This window comes from Protobothrops mucrosquamatus, unplaced genomic scaffold (genome assembly GCF_001527695.2).
Source record: "Protobothrops mucrosquamatus isolate PMUCROS unplaced genomic scaffold, P.Mucros_1.0 scaffold414, whole genome shotgun sequence".
Classification (NCBI taxonomy): domain Eukaryota; kingdom Metazoa; phylum Chordata; class Lepidosauria; order Squamata; family Viperidae; genus Protobothrops; species Protobothrops mucrosquamatus.
Window position 1 is genome coordinate 270041 of NW_015386743.1, and position 18641 is coordinate 288681.

Sequence of the window (18641 nt, forward strand, 5' to 3'; positions counted from 1 at the left end):
ATTCTAAAGGATTCTGTTTATATGGACAGAGGAACATTCAGTGTAATTATTCTGTGGCCATTTTAGTGATATAAAAGAATAGTTAATTCAATAGATTCTCAATGAGAATCTATTTTAAGAAAATAGATTTTTTTAAGAAAATGGTTTCCAAGGCAGATTACACCAGGTGTTCTCATGGTTTTGAAATATAGTTAACTAACCATGATGATTTAAAGAAAAAAATTACCTGACTTTGAATTGCTAGGACTTCTAAGTTTGCATTGTCGCAAATGAAGGTTGATGAGGAGCTTTTCAAAAGACATTTTGTCACATGATAAGATCAGGCTCAACAATGCTATTTAAAAGTCAGCATGAAAGTAGACTGGACTCCCAACCAAGCAACGTTAAATATTAAATTTTGTTTGTTTAAGAACTCTTCTAAAGGAGCATAATATAAAATACATTATCAAATATGGACTTGCTTTATATGTAGTATTATTAATCTAACCAGAATAATAACATTATTTTAGGAAGGCATTTAAGACCACCTTGCAATGAAATTCTTTGTAATTGTCCATAATGTAAAAAGTAAAATGGATGATTTTTTAAAAAATCTCTCTTTTCTGTAATCAGAATTAGATATGGTAGTGAAATAAAAGTTAATAATATAACACCAATAATCTAAAACAATTGCTAACAGTTTTCAGAAAAACTACCCCCTTTATGCCTTCGAATCACCACCAAAGTGTGGAGAGCCATCCAGAGGAGATCTGGAACTTGTTAGTGAGGAATAAGAGTAGAGCAATGGGAATCTCTCATTGTGAGTCAAGTGTAGGAGTTAACTTGTTCCTGAAATGATCACTCATGAGTTATATCTGTGCTTTTAATGATAATAATGCTGTTCAACATATCCAGTTATTGGATATGCCAAAATTCTTTCATACTTATTCTATTGTAAAATCTTCTTAAAGACCCTATCAGGTAAAGCTTCCAGTATAAGGAGATCAATTTAAGATGATAGCATTTGCCCGAAAGTCTGATTTCTAATATCTGTCACTTTATTTTATATTAGTATAATTTGCTGAGTATTTTCACTGAGAGAAAACCTACATAGCACCTTAATGGTTTAGAAAGTTAGGTGAATAAGAATAACTGGACATGTTTGAATTTGTTATAAAAATAAGTTCCTTTTATCAATAATATCAAGCTACATGCAACCCCCATAAAACTTTGATAGTGAAATTACTCTATTTTGACATGGAGGGAAAATTATTAAGTATATGAGAAATTGTCAGTTCAGCTCTTTAATTAAACTTAGATTTTTACCCTCTCCAACATGCAGCTCTTGTCTAAAAAATTGCACATCCCTCCTTTAAAAGGACTGAATCCAAATAAACCTGAGAATTTCCTAGGCTGCTCTTATTGTAGTAATTTGGTTCAAGAGGATGAAAGTATTTCAGATCCATGTAACTATCAGCCTCTTAAAAGAACTGCTTTCTCTTTGAATTCTACTAAAATAATTTATTTTCCTTTCATAAGACATAGTTCACTTATCTGCTTCTACTGCTTAGCCTAGTTTGCCTGTTAAACATTGCTTTATGCTAGATTCAGGTTGCCTTGTTATAAGCCAGAACCCTAATGCACAGAGCACTAATCACACCTTTTTACTCACTTGGATAAAGAATATATATTGGCTTTTAATGAAATGCGCTGAGGTGGGAGACATCTCTCTGGTCTGTTCATTTAGATGATGAGGTAACCGTGGGGAAGTTCTATGCCACCTTTCTGATACAGGACTACTTTAGGAAATTCAAGAAACGGAAAGAACAAGGACTGGTGGGAAAATACCCTGCAAAGAACACCACCGTTGCATTACAGGTGACTTTGTTTTCCTACACTTTAACTAACCATCTTGCAAGTTTATTAATAACCACAGGTAAAGGGCTGTAGATGCAGTCAGCAAGGCCACAAGGACTGTTCTTTGTAATGATGCCTGGGGCCCTTCAACATTAAGAAGAGTAATCTTATTTTTCTGTGTGTTGAAAGGTAAGTGAAGAATATTTTATAGAAGCCGCAGCAGATAGGACGAAGGTAGGTTTTATGTTTTTAAGATACAGATATTAAGATGCCGATCTCCATAACATCATGTATGATAGTCAGGTTCCACATGAATTTAAGTGGTATGTGACCTTTCTATATGAACTCTCTTCTGCATATATCTCAGAAGAACCAGAAATCTACATTGACACTAGGAATAAAGAAGCTTGAACGTGTTCCTTGAGGGAAAACAGAGACCTCCAAATACTGTGAATGTACATGGAATTATCATACTTATTTTCATCTGCACTCCTTCCTAAACAGCAATATAATAGCTACATTATAAGAGGTTGGAAGAAAGCATCCCATTAATTAAATCCACATGGACATAATCCTGTATGTTCTAAGAACAGATGAGTATGGTTGTATAGAAGCATTAATAAATCTGAGCAGGGGTTTTTCTGTTTACATACATCCCTCCACCAATGTGTGAAGTTTATGGGCATGATCATTCAGTGGAAAAAGCTGCCCTGCACTTATCCCATTCCCATTTGTTGAAAGATAAGGACATAAAAAGAACTCATTGTGAAGCATTATTTGACAAAGGAGATAAAACTTTGTTTCAAGTTCTGCTAGAAGCCCTACCCTTGGCCAGAATGAGGAAGCCTCCTCAGGAAGCAAATCCCAGGAGGCAATAGTGAAATATCAGATTGTGTAAGGAAGTTTGCCCTGCAGTTCATAAGATAGCCTGCTATCCTTAAAGAAGATGGCAGATTCTAGTTCAGCGGTTCTCAACCTATGGGTCGCGACCCTTTTGGGGGTCGAACGACCCTTTCACAGGGGTCGCCTAAGACCATCGGAAAACACATATTTCCGATGGTCTTAGGAAAGACCAAAGGCCAAAGCTGCCGCCGCCGCCTCAGGAATGCGCGGTGGACGAGCCAAGGAAAGGAACTGAATGAGGAGAGGGGGCGTGTCTGTCTGCGTGTTTGTGTGTGTGTTTGTGTAGAGTCGTTATTTTCAACTCCAAATATTACGAAGAAAAAAAAGGTTGACGTGAATAAAATGTGGTGGAAGACAAGCGCTCTGTGTGTGTGTGCGCGCGCGCGATGTTAATCATATTCTTTCCCTTGTCACGCGCCTTGAGCCGCCCGAGAGGCACACGTCCCACTGGCAAGGTTCAGAGGAAGCGCCAGGATCAGCTCCCCTTTCTGCCTGATCTGTGCTTCTCCGAGGCTGGGAGAGCTCAGGAGAAATGCCAGATCAGCTCCCCTTTCTGCCTGATCTGTGCTTCTCCGAGGCTGGGAGAGCTCAGGAGAAACGCCAGATCAGCTCCCCTTTCTGCCTGAGCTGTGCTTCTCCGAGGCTGGGAGAGCTCAGGAGAAACGCCAGATCAGCTCCCCTTTCTGCCTGATCTGTGCTTCTCCGAGGCTGGGAGAGCTCAGGAGAAACGCCAGATCAGCTCCCCTTTCTGCCTGATCTGTGCTTCTCCGAGGCTGGGAGAGCTCAGGAGAAACGCCAGATCAGCGCCCCTTTCTGCCTGATTTGTGTGTCAACGCTGCAAATACTGTATATTCTTGATTTGACAATATGCAGAGCTGTCTGGCATTTTTATAGTTAAACCAGGCAGAAGGGGATCAACTGCCATCGTTCTGCAATCAGTGGGGGGCTCTCCTTTGTCGCCTCTCCAGGGAGACTTTTGACCCAGCCATGGGGCGTGGAGCCCCGCAATCCCTATGATGCAAGACCGGAAGTCTGTATCCGCGAGTGTCTGTAATTGATAACCAAACGGAGGTTTATTTCCGAATTGCCCTCGTATATGACATAAAGCCACATTTGCACCATTCAGTGCAGTTTCACTATCTCCCTCCACTATAAAATTTGTTGAAGTGGTCATAACCAATTGCTCATTCAGATGGCTAAGCCACTTTCTGATATTTTTGCATATTGCAGAAAGATCAGGGATGTGGGGGCAATGAAGGGCAGGCCTGCACACATGTTGATATGTTCAGATGCAATCTTTGTTCAGGGCCATTTTTGTTGCTTCGATTTATTTCTTTTAGTAAATGTATCACTCTGGGGATGTGTCTAAATTATATGATCCAATTGTTGTGATACAAATAGCACAACCAGGATATATGCTTCAGAACTGGAAATCTGATGATTCAACTATTCCTTGCTTTTTCTTTGCTGAATACTTTTCTGAAGGATATTCAGTCATTTTGGGGCTCACATCTCATCATTTAGTTCTGGGAAGTATCTTTTTTAATTATTAGTTGAATTAGGAGCTATTTAAAGAAGTCCAGTATGATAAAGACTGAGTTTTCTGAAGCAGCATTGCTAGGATGTGAAAATATTTTATTGGACTGTAGGATCCTTAGCTTATTATATAATTATTTTTACATGAATGCTCTAGAAATGGATATTCATGTAAATAGGACATTTATTGCTTCATAATTGCTCTTGAGTTGAAGACTATCTGGATGGGTGAAATGGTAATTAAATCTTCTTTTCCCATCCTGACTCTATGGCTGATTGCCAAACTGTGAAAGTTAAAATTGCACATTTTCAGTATTAAATCTTTTATTGGCTATAGTAACAGGTAGCAGGAGGTAGAGCTTAAGAACAGCTCCCTCCTAGATCAAGCCATAATTCAGTGGCCAACTAATTGCTTCTGGGTGCTCAAAAAAATAAAAAAAACCCTGAAAAATGAGACATACTTTTTTTGCTGTCATTTCCTTACAACTGGTATTTGTAAATGGCATCCTAATCAAGATAGAACATTGGGTCTCAGAACGAATAGTTGTTGATAGATAGTGAAATTTCTTTGTTTTATTACCACAACAATTGAAAGATGTTCTGGTGATGACGGTTTAAAAGACAAAGTTCTCAGTGCAGTTAAATTAATAATGGAGTCCAAAGGGCACTGAGTGTGCATCAGTTGAGTCCAACTGAGGAATGGCTACAATTGAGACCCTACAGATAAGTACTGAGTCACATAATATAATAATAATAATAATAATAATAATAATAATAATAATAATAATAATAATAATAATAATAATAATAATAATAATAGTAGTAGTAGTAGTAGTAGTAGTAGTAGTAGTAGTAGTAGTAGTAGTAGTAAAGTTGGAAGGGACCTTGGAGGTCATCTAGTCCAACCCCCTGCTCAGGCAAGAAACCCTATACCATTTCGGACAAGTGGCTGTCCAGTCTCTTCTTAAAAACTTCCAGTGTTGGAGCATTCACCACTTCTGGAGGCAGGTTGTTCCACTGGTTAATAGTGAACAAGGCTTTCTCCAACAGATTATACTGAAAAATATATAGTTGAGCTTGGACAGTGGTACTAGTGATTAATCAATAGTGTCTTTAGCAGGGATATAGAAGATGGGTAGTGCTTTTTTTTTTCTAGTAACCATCTTTTCTAGCTATTTTGTTTTCTTTTTTAGCTACAATGACTGGGTATTTTTCCTAGTAGTTCCTTTATTGCAGATTTTTTTTATTTAAAACAAAGATTGCTTTTATGACACTATAATATTTTAGCTGGATTGTATACTGACATACTTTATGTTTCTGAAACATAAAGTATACTTACATTCTTTATGTTTCTGAAACATATTTGTTGATATGTACCAGAAGTTGGCACCAGCTGTGATTTAAAAAAATATCAGTATTGCAAGACATACGGTGAACAAATATTTCAATTTTTTATGTATGTTTACTTGTTTTTTCTGAAGGTGAATATAAATTAGTTGATGATATTTCCTCCAGTTCTGTGTTGTTCATTGCCTTGGCTACTAATCAAATATTTAAGAATAATCTTGGAGGAAGAAAGAAGTAAGGCTGTTCAAACTGTCTTGGCTTTTCTTCGTGATACATAGCTGGGGGTGTATTATGTTCAGGAGCTTGCAGAATACTCTTTGACCACAGCATCTTGTCTGAAACCTTGTCAAAATAGTTTATTGCAAATATCAGGCATCACCTTAAAAATGTAAAACAGAGATTATTTTTAAAAAGATTCTAATCTAAATTAATACTGGAGGAAACATTGATATTTTAAAAAATTATCATTTTTTGCATTCTCCTGTGGCACCAATAACATCTTCCAGATCACTAACATATATGAAACCATTCAGATAGCTCAGTGAAAACAAAGAAACCTAGCAAGCATCTAATTTTTCTTTATTAATTTCATTTAATATGATTTGTAAAACCACTTGATTTATCTGGGTGGTTAGTTCACGTATTAGGAAATGCGTTTGAATTGAATTATTTATTTCTTTTTCTTTTCTGCTTTCATTGTTTCTGAGAGGGTTTAGGTGCTCTCTGAGCTTCTTTGTTTTCTTGCAGATGTTTCATTATCCAACCTAAGTAACATCATCAGTGCAAGTGCTTCACGATTTCTGTCATACATTTCTTCTCTGCTCCTATACCTGTGTCAGATTTTGTTTTGACTATTGTAATGTCATCAGGCTGCAAACTATCCTTCAGCTTTGTGACATAATTTTTAATCGATAGCTTAGAGAATTTTTGAAGATTAATTACTTTATGTGAATCAAAGTCAGTTGCTCAATCCGGAAGGGTAATTATGAATTGAATCACAGATTCCCTTTCCCAACTAAAATTGGTTATAAGAAGAAGGCCAAAGTTAAGATAATACCTTGCCTGATTTCTAGATTCTATTGATCAATTAGATTTAACTGAATATCTTTAGAGATAGCATTAAAAGAAAGTAATGGATTTCTTTGGTCCAGTTCAGTGAAATTACAACACAGTATCAAAAGTTATTGGATTATGATGAAGAAACTGTTAATATAAACTGTTTAATATAAAAGGCAAAGGCTAGAAAGATGCTTTATGATTTGATGCAAGAGTGGAACCTGGAAATGAAGGGAAGTGTGCCATGTTTAGTTTTTTCCCCTGCAGATAATAAAATCTTTACATGCTAGAAATGCACAGGGAGAACTCACTGAGAGATAATACCATCAAGAAATCTCTCAGAACATAGAATCTATGATAATAATTGTTCTCAAGATGAAATAATTCTGGTAAGCGATGCGATGGGAGACACTTTAAGAAAACAGAAAAAGAATGCATTTGGAATCATCTTGCAAAATGGATCCAGAATTCTGAATTCTGCAGCAGAAGGAAAAGAAAACTTGGAAAATAGCATGATGGGGAATGGAAATCATCTGAGGGTGGTGGCGGTGGTGGTGTGTGTGTAGAATATGAGGAATAGATCTAGTTCTATAGTCTAAAAATTCCAGTGTCTACAAAAGCACAGAATATGGAGAAGAAACAGGAAGAGTGAGAAATCTATGGCAGGAAAGAAAATATCATTTATAGTTATTGATGAAACCTGGTTGTTATCTATGATAACTTACTGAAAAGAGAAAGTCCAGACAAAATGAGAGAAGTAATATTAAATGTAAAAGAAATACATATGTCTAATATAGGGGAAATTGAGACAAGGTCTATTAGGAGCTTCTAGTGTACAAGATGACAAAAAGTGAGCTGAACTATGCTGCCATTTGATGGATAGAGATTGGTTTAACAATTATGCCCACTGAATGGATATCAATGGCTCCATATCAAATTGGGAGAAAATATCAAGTAGTTTACTGCAGGACTCTAACCAAGACTCTGTGCTGCTCATCATAGGTATGAATGATTAAGATGAAAGTTTAGAAAAATATGATTATAAACTTTGCAGGTTAAGAATATAGCAAACACCTTTAGGCAATTTCAACATTCAGGCGGACCTTGACAAAGTAAAACAATAGGCAAGATTAATTTGTATAATACAAAAGTAGAAAGAATCAAAGCCATGTATATAGGATTTTGGAGGGTTAGGGAACCACACTGGCTAGCAGTGCATGCAAAAAGAATTTAAGTTTCTTGGTGGATAACAAGTTGAAAATGAGCTACAAAAACAAATGCAGTTCAATGTTGCCTCAAGAAAGATATGGTATCAGGATCAAGGGAAGTCATTCTTTCACTGTATTCTCTATTGATCAGCTCATATCTAGAACATATGCACAGTTCTTGAGATCTCATTTTTCAAAGTACATTGCTAAATTGGAGCAGAGAACAACTGAGATAAGGAACCTGTAAGAAAAAACATGAGGAAAAGTTGGAGGCACTGGCAATCTTTAGCCTGCAGAAGAAAAGAATGTGGAAAGACATTATACTGTACTTGTATTCAAGTATCTGAAGGACTGTCTGCAGAGAATATAACAGAATTGTTCAGTTTTTCAGAAAATGGGGAAAGAAATGTGCTTCCATTACAAAGAATTAGATTTTTCAATAGACATCAGGAAAAATGTCCTAATGATAAGAGGAGTGGAATAATTGAACAGATTGCTTCAATGAATGGCAAATTCTCATTTGCTAGTGTTATTTAGATGCTGGATGATCAATTTTCAAGGTATTATTGTAGTATGGATTACAGCATTGGGTAGGACATAAGACTAAGTAATTTTTAAGGGCCTTTCCAACCCTTATATCTAATGCAGCAGAATAGAGAGGTTAGATCAGGGGTGTCAAACTGCTGGCCCGCGGGCCGGACATCATGCAGAAGCCACGACCACCCCATTGCCGGCAATGGCAAAACTGTCCTGATATGTTGCACAATGTCACGTGACATCACGAGTTTGACATGTCTGCGTTAGATGAATGAATTGAGGCACCCCCATAACTACCCCCACCACTACATTCTGAGCCAGCTGCAATTTCTGAGTGATCTTCAAGGGAGCCAGTGTAGCACATATTGCAATAATCCAAATGAGAAATGACCAAAGCATGAGTTAGTGACCCTTCCAGTCTACCCATGGACACAATTGTATACAAAATTCAGTTGTGCAAAGTCCCATCCGGCTATGGTTATCACCTGCTCATTGAGCAGGAAATTATAGAGTTTAGAGAAATGCCAAATTGCATACTAACTTTTCCTGGGGAAGGACAACTCCTTTCAGAGCCAAAGATGGTTACTCCCTGATTCTGGGAGATCCCCTAACCCACAGCTACTGAAGCTTGCAGGCTTAGATCTGAACTCAATCCAGCCTCTTAAAGCATCTTCATAGAAATACTTTGCTCATGCCAGATGAATTAGGAAACCACCACCACCAAAACAACCAATCCGGATCAGGAACTAGAGATCAGCAACCTCACCAACCTGCATCAATTTGAAATAACTTGATTAAAGACCAATCACAATCAAGACACCTGAATATAATGACACGAGCCCCCCCCCCATCAGTTCCTGCTCAACTGTTTGTGAACTGCAAAGCCGACTACCTTGCCTCTGAAGATACCAGTCACAGGAAATCTCTTGTCTAGGCCACCGTCATTAAATCCTGAAGCCCCATTCTGCCCAACAGATACAGCTGTGAAAGATACCACACCAATATACTAATTTACTTTTTGATGCATGATCTTCAAACATTCTTAAGTAACATTTGCTCTGAAAAGACTAAAAATATTGATTGGCCTATTGATTTTGGGGAATATTCCACACACATACACTGTGTTCTTTATATGCATATTTACAATTATAAATACTTCATTGTACAAAAAAAAAAACCTCATAAGTTGCTTTGGAAAAAGAAGAGGACATTTCCTGCCACTCAAGCATGTCTTGGCATAGTTAGATGGTCAGAACTACATTGTTGATTAGGGCTGGGCATGTTCTTCAAAAACATGTTTCACACATGTGGCAATGTCTTCAAAGACTTCATCAAAATAGCCACACCTTATTCTAGGATTGTGGTTCTAAATACTTGCAGGGATGGGAAAGCAATTGCATGAGCCTGGAAAAAGTTGCAGCTACTTTTTAATCCAACATATGTGCTTTATAAGCATTCCTGTATATTGTGAAAGACCCTCCTGTTTATGCTTTTCAAGAGTGAATGTGATTTTTCTGCCGGAATGACTTATATATGGATCATATATTTCACTGTTCTCCATGCAGAAAACCAACTAACTTCCATTTTTTTCCCTCTTTTGGTAGTAATTTTATTGAAGATTATATTATACAAAAAAAGTTAATATACTCTAGAGTAAAAACATTAAAAAGGAAAAAGGAAAGGACAAAAGTGATGGGTTAAAAAGAAACAAAAAGAAGAATCTTCCCTGCAAGTATGATCATCTTCTAAAGGGGAAAAAAACCCCATATCTGACCCCATTCTCTACAGTAAAATCTTTAAAGTTTCGTCACTCCATCTTAATCAGCAAAAGTCCATTAGGTTTTATCAGAAATAACAACATACTATACAAATGATATCGTACACTCATGATTAAAAAAAAAAAAAATCCATTAAAACGTAACAGCTAACTTCCATTTCTGAGGTGGAAGGAGAATGTAGATTAGCTTTAATGTCAGACTGATAAAAACTAGAAACCCTTGAGTGGATTCAGTTCAGCAGAAATCCCTTAAAGCCAAACTTCTAGGGAGGATTCATGATGAAGCAGATGTCTCCAAAGGACTGGAGACAGCCTTGTGATGACATTGACCTGCACTCCGGATAGCTGTTTCTCGACTAAACTGCAAGAACTGAGATTTCCGCAGTGAGCTCATGAGCTAAGCAGCTGTGTGTCAAGGGATTTCCATTAAGCTCACAATCATAACGTAGCCTTATGGATACAAATTCTGCTGAGTCTCATTTTTTAATCACTTGGAAATTGCTTTTTAACTGCTTTTCAATTATTAAGAACCTTTTGATCAACCAGCTTTAATATGCACTTGGTGAGTTTCTTTTAATCAGTGAAATAAGTTTTGAAGGTAAGCTTTTTTTTAAATGTCTTTTTGGAATAGACAACAAAAGAGTAATTAGAATATGATTTTGGAAATTTATAAATGGACTAAGGGTCTAGGTGGATTTCAAAGAAGATTTTGAAATTATAAGAATTGTTCTCAAGGGAAATGTCTTTTTGGAATAGACAACAAAAGAGTAATTAGAACATGATTTTTGAAATATATAAATGGACTAAGGGGTGTCAAACTCGCAACATCATGTGACGTGTTATGACGTATCGCAAATTTTTTGCCATTGCCGGCAAGGGGGTGGGCACGGTTTTGCTATGATGTATCTGGCCCGTGGGCCGGCAGTTTGACAACCCTGGTCTAGATAGATTTCAAAGACAATTTTGAAATTAATTATAAGAATTGTTCTCAAGGGAAAATGCTGTTGTTTTGAATTCTTAAAAGAAAACATGATAAGATGGGAATTTGAATGTTGAAAACTAGAGGGTGCTAGAAGGAACTAGAAAATTACAATTAAAGAATAAGAATATTTACATTTAACTTATTAACATAGAATGGAGCAAAATACCTTAACATAAGATGTGATGAAGGATATTTTTGAACAATGAACTCAGAAGGTAATCTTAAAAGTGTCCATTATTATAAATACACTATACAGTATGTTCTGAAGAATAGGAACAAGTTACTAAATAAGACATACTGATCTGAAAATGGATTTAAAAATGATAGGCTATAAGAATGATGTGGAAAAAGATGCTACATACAAGTGAAACTGGCTGATGTTATAATAATGAACAGGGATATACAAATAGCAACAGAAAGAACAACTTGGATAATTCACTTAAATTGGATTTACAAAAGAAGCCTGTTAAACTTCTGAAGGGTTTTGTGAAAAGCAACCCAAAAAAATGAAAACATGCTCTAGGACATTATTTCAAGGGATTAAAGATCAAGATTGCTAAAAGTAAAAGGAAGGAATATAAAATGGATTTATGTAATCAAAATGGGCTTATTTAATTGAAATAGATATTATTTCTTGCAACCCTGATTAGAACTGAATGACAAGATTTTAAGGATATGTTTATAGATAAGAGATGAAATATGGGATGAAGAGATTGTTGTACTTTAAGAGAAGTGATAAGTTAAAATGGTTTAAACTTGTGATGAAGGGAGAAGTCATCCTTTTTCTTTGCTATATTTTATTTTTCTCTTTTTCTGCACTTTCTACTTTTTATTTTTTAATCCTTTTTTGTAGATTATATTAGGTTTTGTCTGTTTAGTATAAAAAACACAGAACCATCCAAAGATACAGCCACAGTAAAAAAAACCACTCAGATCTACAGAGAGAGAGAGAGATCTAATCGAGTAGAAAGTAGGTTTTCTCAAGAAATCACTGTGAGAAATTGGGGAAATTCCCATTAATACAGGATGATTGTTTTATTTAATACATTTCCTTCAATATATTCATGATGTCTAACAGTATATAGCGTGAAAAAACAAAAGGTATCTTTGAAGATACTGGTCTTAAAATATCACTGAATTTCAACAGAAGCCTGAAAAAGAAATACAGAAGAAATTAATGTAAGTCTAAAATTGATAGGATCTTTGATCTTTGATATATTATTCGAAATTCTTTCCAAACCACTGATTTACAAAGACCTGTAATCTAAAGAACACACAAGAAGTGTATTGAATCAAAAACTATTAATCTGTGTCCAAATGAAAATTGCAAGCAACATCTCAAGCCTTACTAAGTAACCCCACTTGACTTTTCAAAGTCCAGGATGTGAAATATTGTTTAGGAAAGGGCAATGATAAATTGGAGATAGGAAACGCCATTTAAGGAAGAGACAAAAGGTCTCTCACCAGCATGTTTTCCTAATTGGGAGTTCTGTATGTGCTATGAAGCCATTTTGTGAGAACACCCACAACTTCACATCAAAATTAATTTTCCCGTGGCTAAGACGTTTGGCAATCTTTTGCTTTAATTTAATGATAGATTTGTTTGTTTTCCTAACCTGGTAGCCATCAACCATGTTGTTCCTGTCAATTCCAATTAATTAAGCCATTTCCTGGGTAAAAGGAAATTGTGGTCCAATATTTGAGTTGGGAAGAATATTTTCAAGGAAATGTAAATTAGGCTTGCCATGTTATCTACCCTCATTAATTTTGACTCAACTGTTTCTGTTCCTTATCTTGTTTAAAAAGCAAGCTGGTGTAATAAACATTCATAATAGCATTTTCAAAATTAGCATTTAGCTTATGACAGAATTAGCATTTAGCATTATGACAAAATTAGCTTATGACAGGTGTCCATTAATAGATTGTGCCATAGAAAGTATGCACAAATTAATATACCTGGTCAATTGCAGAGTAAAATAAAAGATAAAGGCATTGCAGTTTGTAAAATATCAAGTGCAATTCTATTTAACAAAGCTTTGCTATTTTTGTGAAGTATCTATAACCCTCAATTAGCCACCATAACAGTAATAACATATAATGATGACATTCAAAAGACGTTTTCAATGGTTATCAAATGCAAATAGGGTTGTACGTAATTGTCCTTTTACTTCATTGGCCTGCAATGTTCATACTGGGCTCACATCAAGCTCAGCTGAATAGGGTTTAATAATAGAACACAGATTTCTTTGTGTAAGGAATGTGAAGGGAACAACAGCTTCTAGGCACTGAGATAGGATGGACTCTGTGAAACCTAATGCTACAATGGACGCTGGACTTGACTACTACGTTTCTTACATCCACTGCTATAGTGTAGGTGCCCCATATTTTAATGTTTTGACTGTGTGTGGTCCAGAATTGTGGGTATCTTAACTGATTGAATGCTGCATTATGTAGTATTTTATTAGTAGTAATTCTTTGTAAAGAAACTTTTCAATGGTATAAACCAAATCAGGTAAGTGAAATCAAAAGTATTAGGATAGCTTTCTTTTATTTAAGGTGTTTGTATTTGTTATAAGCTCTTATAGCAGCAGTTGGTTGGTTGGTTTCTACTTTCTTTTCAGAAAAATTACAAAGAATAGTATTTTTTTAAAAAATCAACCAAGCAGCATTTATTTTAATGGTAAGATGGCAGAATCCTGAATATTCACTGACATCAGGATTAAATATTAGGTGTATTTCCTCCAGTTACTGATTATTAATGTTTTGGTAAGCTTTATTATTTAAATTTTGATTTTTAAAGTTGCACTTCCCCTGTGATTATTGAGTTGAGCCATAACATCTGACAGCTCAAGTTTCATTGTTATTCATTAAGTGCAATTTCCAATATAGATCCTTAATATTGTTTAAGAATATATTGTAGAGGTAAATCCAGTCATCCTTACTTGTATATCAGAGGTATGTGAGTTTATTAGTTTTTATTGTAGGTGCATTAAAAAGTATTACCTATCTAGATCTAACTGTTTATACAGAAAGAGGAGGAAATGGGTTGGCAGTAATTAAACCTGATATCTGTCATCTTAAATTTAGATTTTATCATTCTAAGATCTTTGTTTGCATTAGGGTTTAAATGTAATTGTTGTAAAGCTGTATGTGTGAGTATGGTTTCTTATTACCAATAAGAAACATGACATTTGGTAATAATGAAATAAATTTTATCTATAAAAGCTGTTTAGTTCGCTGTGAAAATTTAAAAGAACAAATATATGATTTATTTTGGTATTTTATTTTTTCAAAAGAAAAACTATTTGTGTTTTCAGAAGTGATGCTGGGGAAATGTGGGTACATTAATGATTAATGTCATTGTAAATAGTTGGTATCAGCATGCTTCCAAAGCACAGCTGCAGTGAATTATCATGTCACTTTTAAGTTATAATCTTGTGTGTTACAGAACAACCTACTAGAAAAACACTCCTGATCTACTAGTAGTAGTAGTAGTAAAGTTGGAAGGGACCTTGGAGGTCATCTAGTCCAACCCCCTGCTCAGGCAGGAAACCCTATACCATTTCGGACAAATGGCTGTCCAGTCTCTTTTTAAAAACTTCCAGTGTTGGAGCATTCACCGCTTCTGGAGGCAGGTTGTTCCACTGGTTAATTGTTCTAACTGTCAGGAAGTTTTTCCTTAGTTCTAGGTTTCTAGAAGTAATCATGGCTATCAGATGAAGATGAAGTCTTTGAAGGTTGAAAAGCTTCTGTTTTGGAATTCATAATCTGCAATTCATTTAGCTTGGATTGTTTTTCTCCAACCATTGAGTCTTACTTTAGAATTGGTTTATTCCTTTATTTTCAATCTTCCCTGCCCTCTTCATAGGATGACATATACTGTAAAGGCTTTTGAAGTTGAAGGCCAAATCCCATATATGATACTTGGGAGAGATGAATCAGAGTTAAACTTGAAGTGATGGATGTATTTTTGAAGTTATGCATGAAGCTGAAATATAGACTACAAAACTTTAAATACACTTCCTATTGTGCACACACACACACACACACACACACCTCATCCACTCACATATTTATTTTTATAAGTTTTTGTTGATTTTTTAATACAATTCAACAGTGCTTATTCAACAAACGTGCTGTTCTGAGTTTATCATTCACTAATACAGATTAAATTCCTAATCCCTAGTTCGTTTGTCCAACCATTGTTTAAAATAAGTCCCAAGTTTGAAAATATTTGTTTCTTCTTTTTCTTTCAATCTCAGAGTAAATCTGTCAATTTCCGCACAGTCTAGTATTTTTTTAATTATTTCTTCCTCTGGGGGCATTTCTTCATTTTTCCAATATTGTGCGAATATAAGTCTTGCTACTGTTATTACATGTAAAATCAAATATATATTTTGTTTGTCAAGCTTTTCTGACATTATACCTAATAAAAAAAGTTCAGGTTTAAAATCTACATGTTTCCCCAGCATCTTTTCTAGCCAAGTATGTATTTTTGTCCTATATCTCTTTGCTTTAACACATGTCCATGTTGAAATTGTGCATGAAGCTGAAATATAGACTACAAAATTTTAAATACACTTCCTATTGTACACACTCACACCTCATCCACTAACAATAGCACTCACATATTTAGTAGGGCTATATACACTCTTTGAAAATGATTCAGAACAAGCGTTTTCAAGCTCATTCAAATACAGCCCTCTCTGTTATTCATTAAAGTGGTCTAACTTTTTTTTTTAGCGGCCTGTTTTAACTTGGGTTGTTGGCTGGACAATTTGGAAACTAACTGAGATTTTTTCCCTCTTATCCTGGCTTCCTCTTCCCTAAAAGAATCACAAGGAATATCTTTTTAAAAATGCAGTCAAGTCTCTGAAAATATTTGGCTAAAAACTGGCAGGGTTAATATGATCCAAGGGATGTACTATCCTTATTTCTTTTCACCCTATTCTGTCGACAAATGATTAGGGTTAACTAGTATTTTGATGCTTCACTATAAACTATTAGTTTCCCCCGTTATTTACTACTAGATAAATAGATGGAATCTCTAGGTATTGAAGACTTTGCCCAATTTTGGTTAGTGTGCCACTTTGTGGAGAAAGAGGCCAGAGCAGTTATATCACATCCATGTTACCTCTAGAATAGACAGGTGAAATATCTTCTAAAGGTGTAACATATATATTACCTTTGAAGACTACCTGGAAGATGTGGTTGGTATAAAATACAGTTGTCTTCTTCTTTCGGAACCATGACAACAGTACCCTATATTTTGGCAGATGAGAGAATTTGTATGATAATATTAGTGTTTCAAGCTCTACATTGGCCACTAGTAGGCTTCAAAGAATAATCTAAGTGTGCTAGTTTTCATCTAAGAAGTCTTACATAGTTAGGTCCTCACATATCTTCAGGAAATGTCTCCTTCGTGCCATCTACCTACCCTACAGATCTCCAATAGGGGAGAATCAATGTTTGAACACTATGATATAGCCTTCCTCCAATGATCTTCATAGTGCCCTCTCTCTCTTGAGAAGCTAGTAAAACAAGCTATTTCACAGACATTTTATTATTCATTGCTGGAGAAAGAAATAAAGTAGTGCTTATCTTATTCTATTGTACTATGGAATTTGATTCATATTTTTTTATTGTGTGTGTGCTGGTTGATTTTGGATGAGTTATAAACTGTCTTGTAGAATCATAGTGCTCTATAATTATAGGGGTAAAAAAAGCAAAGTACCTCACTGAGCCTCCAAGGAAACAGGACACTTCTTTTAAAAAAAAATCATGTGTTTATGATTTCTTGTCAATTATATGAAAATGGCTTTGAACCTTTCTTCTTTTCTTTAGAACCCTTGGAAGCTAGATTTTAGAATATGTTTTTTCATATTTGCTCCTAAAAATAGACTGATTGATGTTGGTAGCATTATGTTTATCAAAGAATCAGGAAGAATAATTGATGAAGTAACACAAAACTGTAAATATTTTAGTTTTAAAAAATGCCCTTGAATATGGGTTTGTGAGAGATATACGTCCTCAATCATTTACATACGTCTTAATGGATTTACTGAAAAAAGGTTAAAAATAGATATTCATATTTTTATTCTGTTGAGTAGTTGAAAGAACCTCACATTTACTTTCCTATAATGTTGCAGTGCCTTTGTAACCAACCAACCATTATTTTTATTATAACCGTTCAAAAGTCCAAAATAAAAAGTTCTGTCTGTCAAGATAAATTTAAAGCTTTCTTTTAGTAGATATATATATATATAAAACAAATGGAAATATATACAGAAGTATGAAACTGCAGACTTTCTCTGTAATAAGGAACGTGGTTTGATACTGTATGATTATTTTATCATATTTTATTATGCAAGAAACATATGGTCATTGCTTCTTACTATTATTGATAAACCTGTCATAGAAATATTTTATAATTCCTCTAAAAATTCAGCAATTGGGTGAAATCTACTTTTTAAACAATCCATATAAGTTCTAAGCATTTATTTTGCAGGATGAGAGGTACAGTATATTTGTATGAGCTCTTATAAAAAAAGAATTCCACAAGGATTGTACTGGGCATATTTTTGATGCTTCATGTATTTGGAAATTTATACAATCAGATTCTGACAACCCCATGAAATAGTGCAATCAAGTAGAGTTAAAAGGGTTATACTTATCTTGTAGACCAGGGGTGTCAAACTCGCCGCGTCACATGACGTGTTGTGATGTATCGTGACTTTTTTCCCCTTGCGGGAGCTGGGTTGAGCACAGCTTCCATGTGATGCATCTGGCCCATGGCACTCCTGTTATAGACGGTATTTGCTAACACACAACATATGGGGCTAGTGAGAGTAGAATGGAGAAGACCACTCATCCCTGCCATGCTCACATTTTGTTTTGGAATGCTTGATAGAACGTACGTACTGGAATAGGCATGGCATGATACATTTGTGGGTTAAAAAAAGAGTGAGGCTTCCCTTTAAGATGAAATTTACATATGGTGACTGCATCCATACAATTTTCCTGGTAGCAGTACAGAACTGGTTTGCCATTGCCTTCTTCAACATTTCTTTTTTCCAATTCTCAGGGTTCCAAATTAATGTGGGAGGTGCTATTTCTTAGCTGAAATTGAGAAGTCTTCCAATTTCTTTTAAACTTTAATACTGGTTTGTAAGGCTTGCATTGTTAGATTTTACTAGCATGAAGTAATGTCCATGACTGATCATATGCTGGTCTACTTATACTATACTAAAAGCAGAGATGGTCATGTGTGAGCCATATGCAATAATCCAACATAAGAGTATGCCACTAGAAATTGGCGCCAGGATATGTTTCAGCAGCATTATATTTGTAGGCTTACTATCTTTGCCTTTGTAAAAATGGCAATGGTAAGAAGTATGCAAAGCTAATACAACCATTTTGATTATAAAACTCCCCTGTCCCCAAATAAAGCCAGAATGTC

The 18641-nt window shown here is 35.3% G+C and overlaps 1 protein-coding gene across 1 annotated transcript in view; it reads left to right on the forward strand.

The window, feature by feature from the left end:
- CACNA1D (calcium voltage-gated channel subunit alpha1 D) overlaps window positions 1-18641 on the forward strand; it is a 226580-nt gene that overhangs the window by 192300 nt on the left and 15639 nt on the right. The window contains exon 40 of the mRNA XM_015816206.1: window positions 1727-1857. Coding sequence (XP_015671692.1) covers window positions 1727-1857 — 131 coding nt within the window. The remainder of the gene's footprint in view (window positions 1-1726; window positions 1858-18641) is intronic.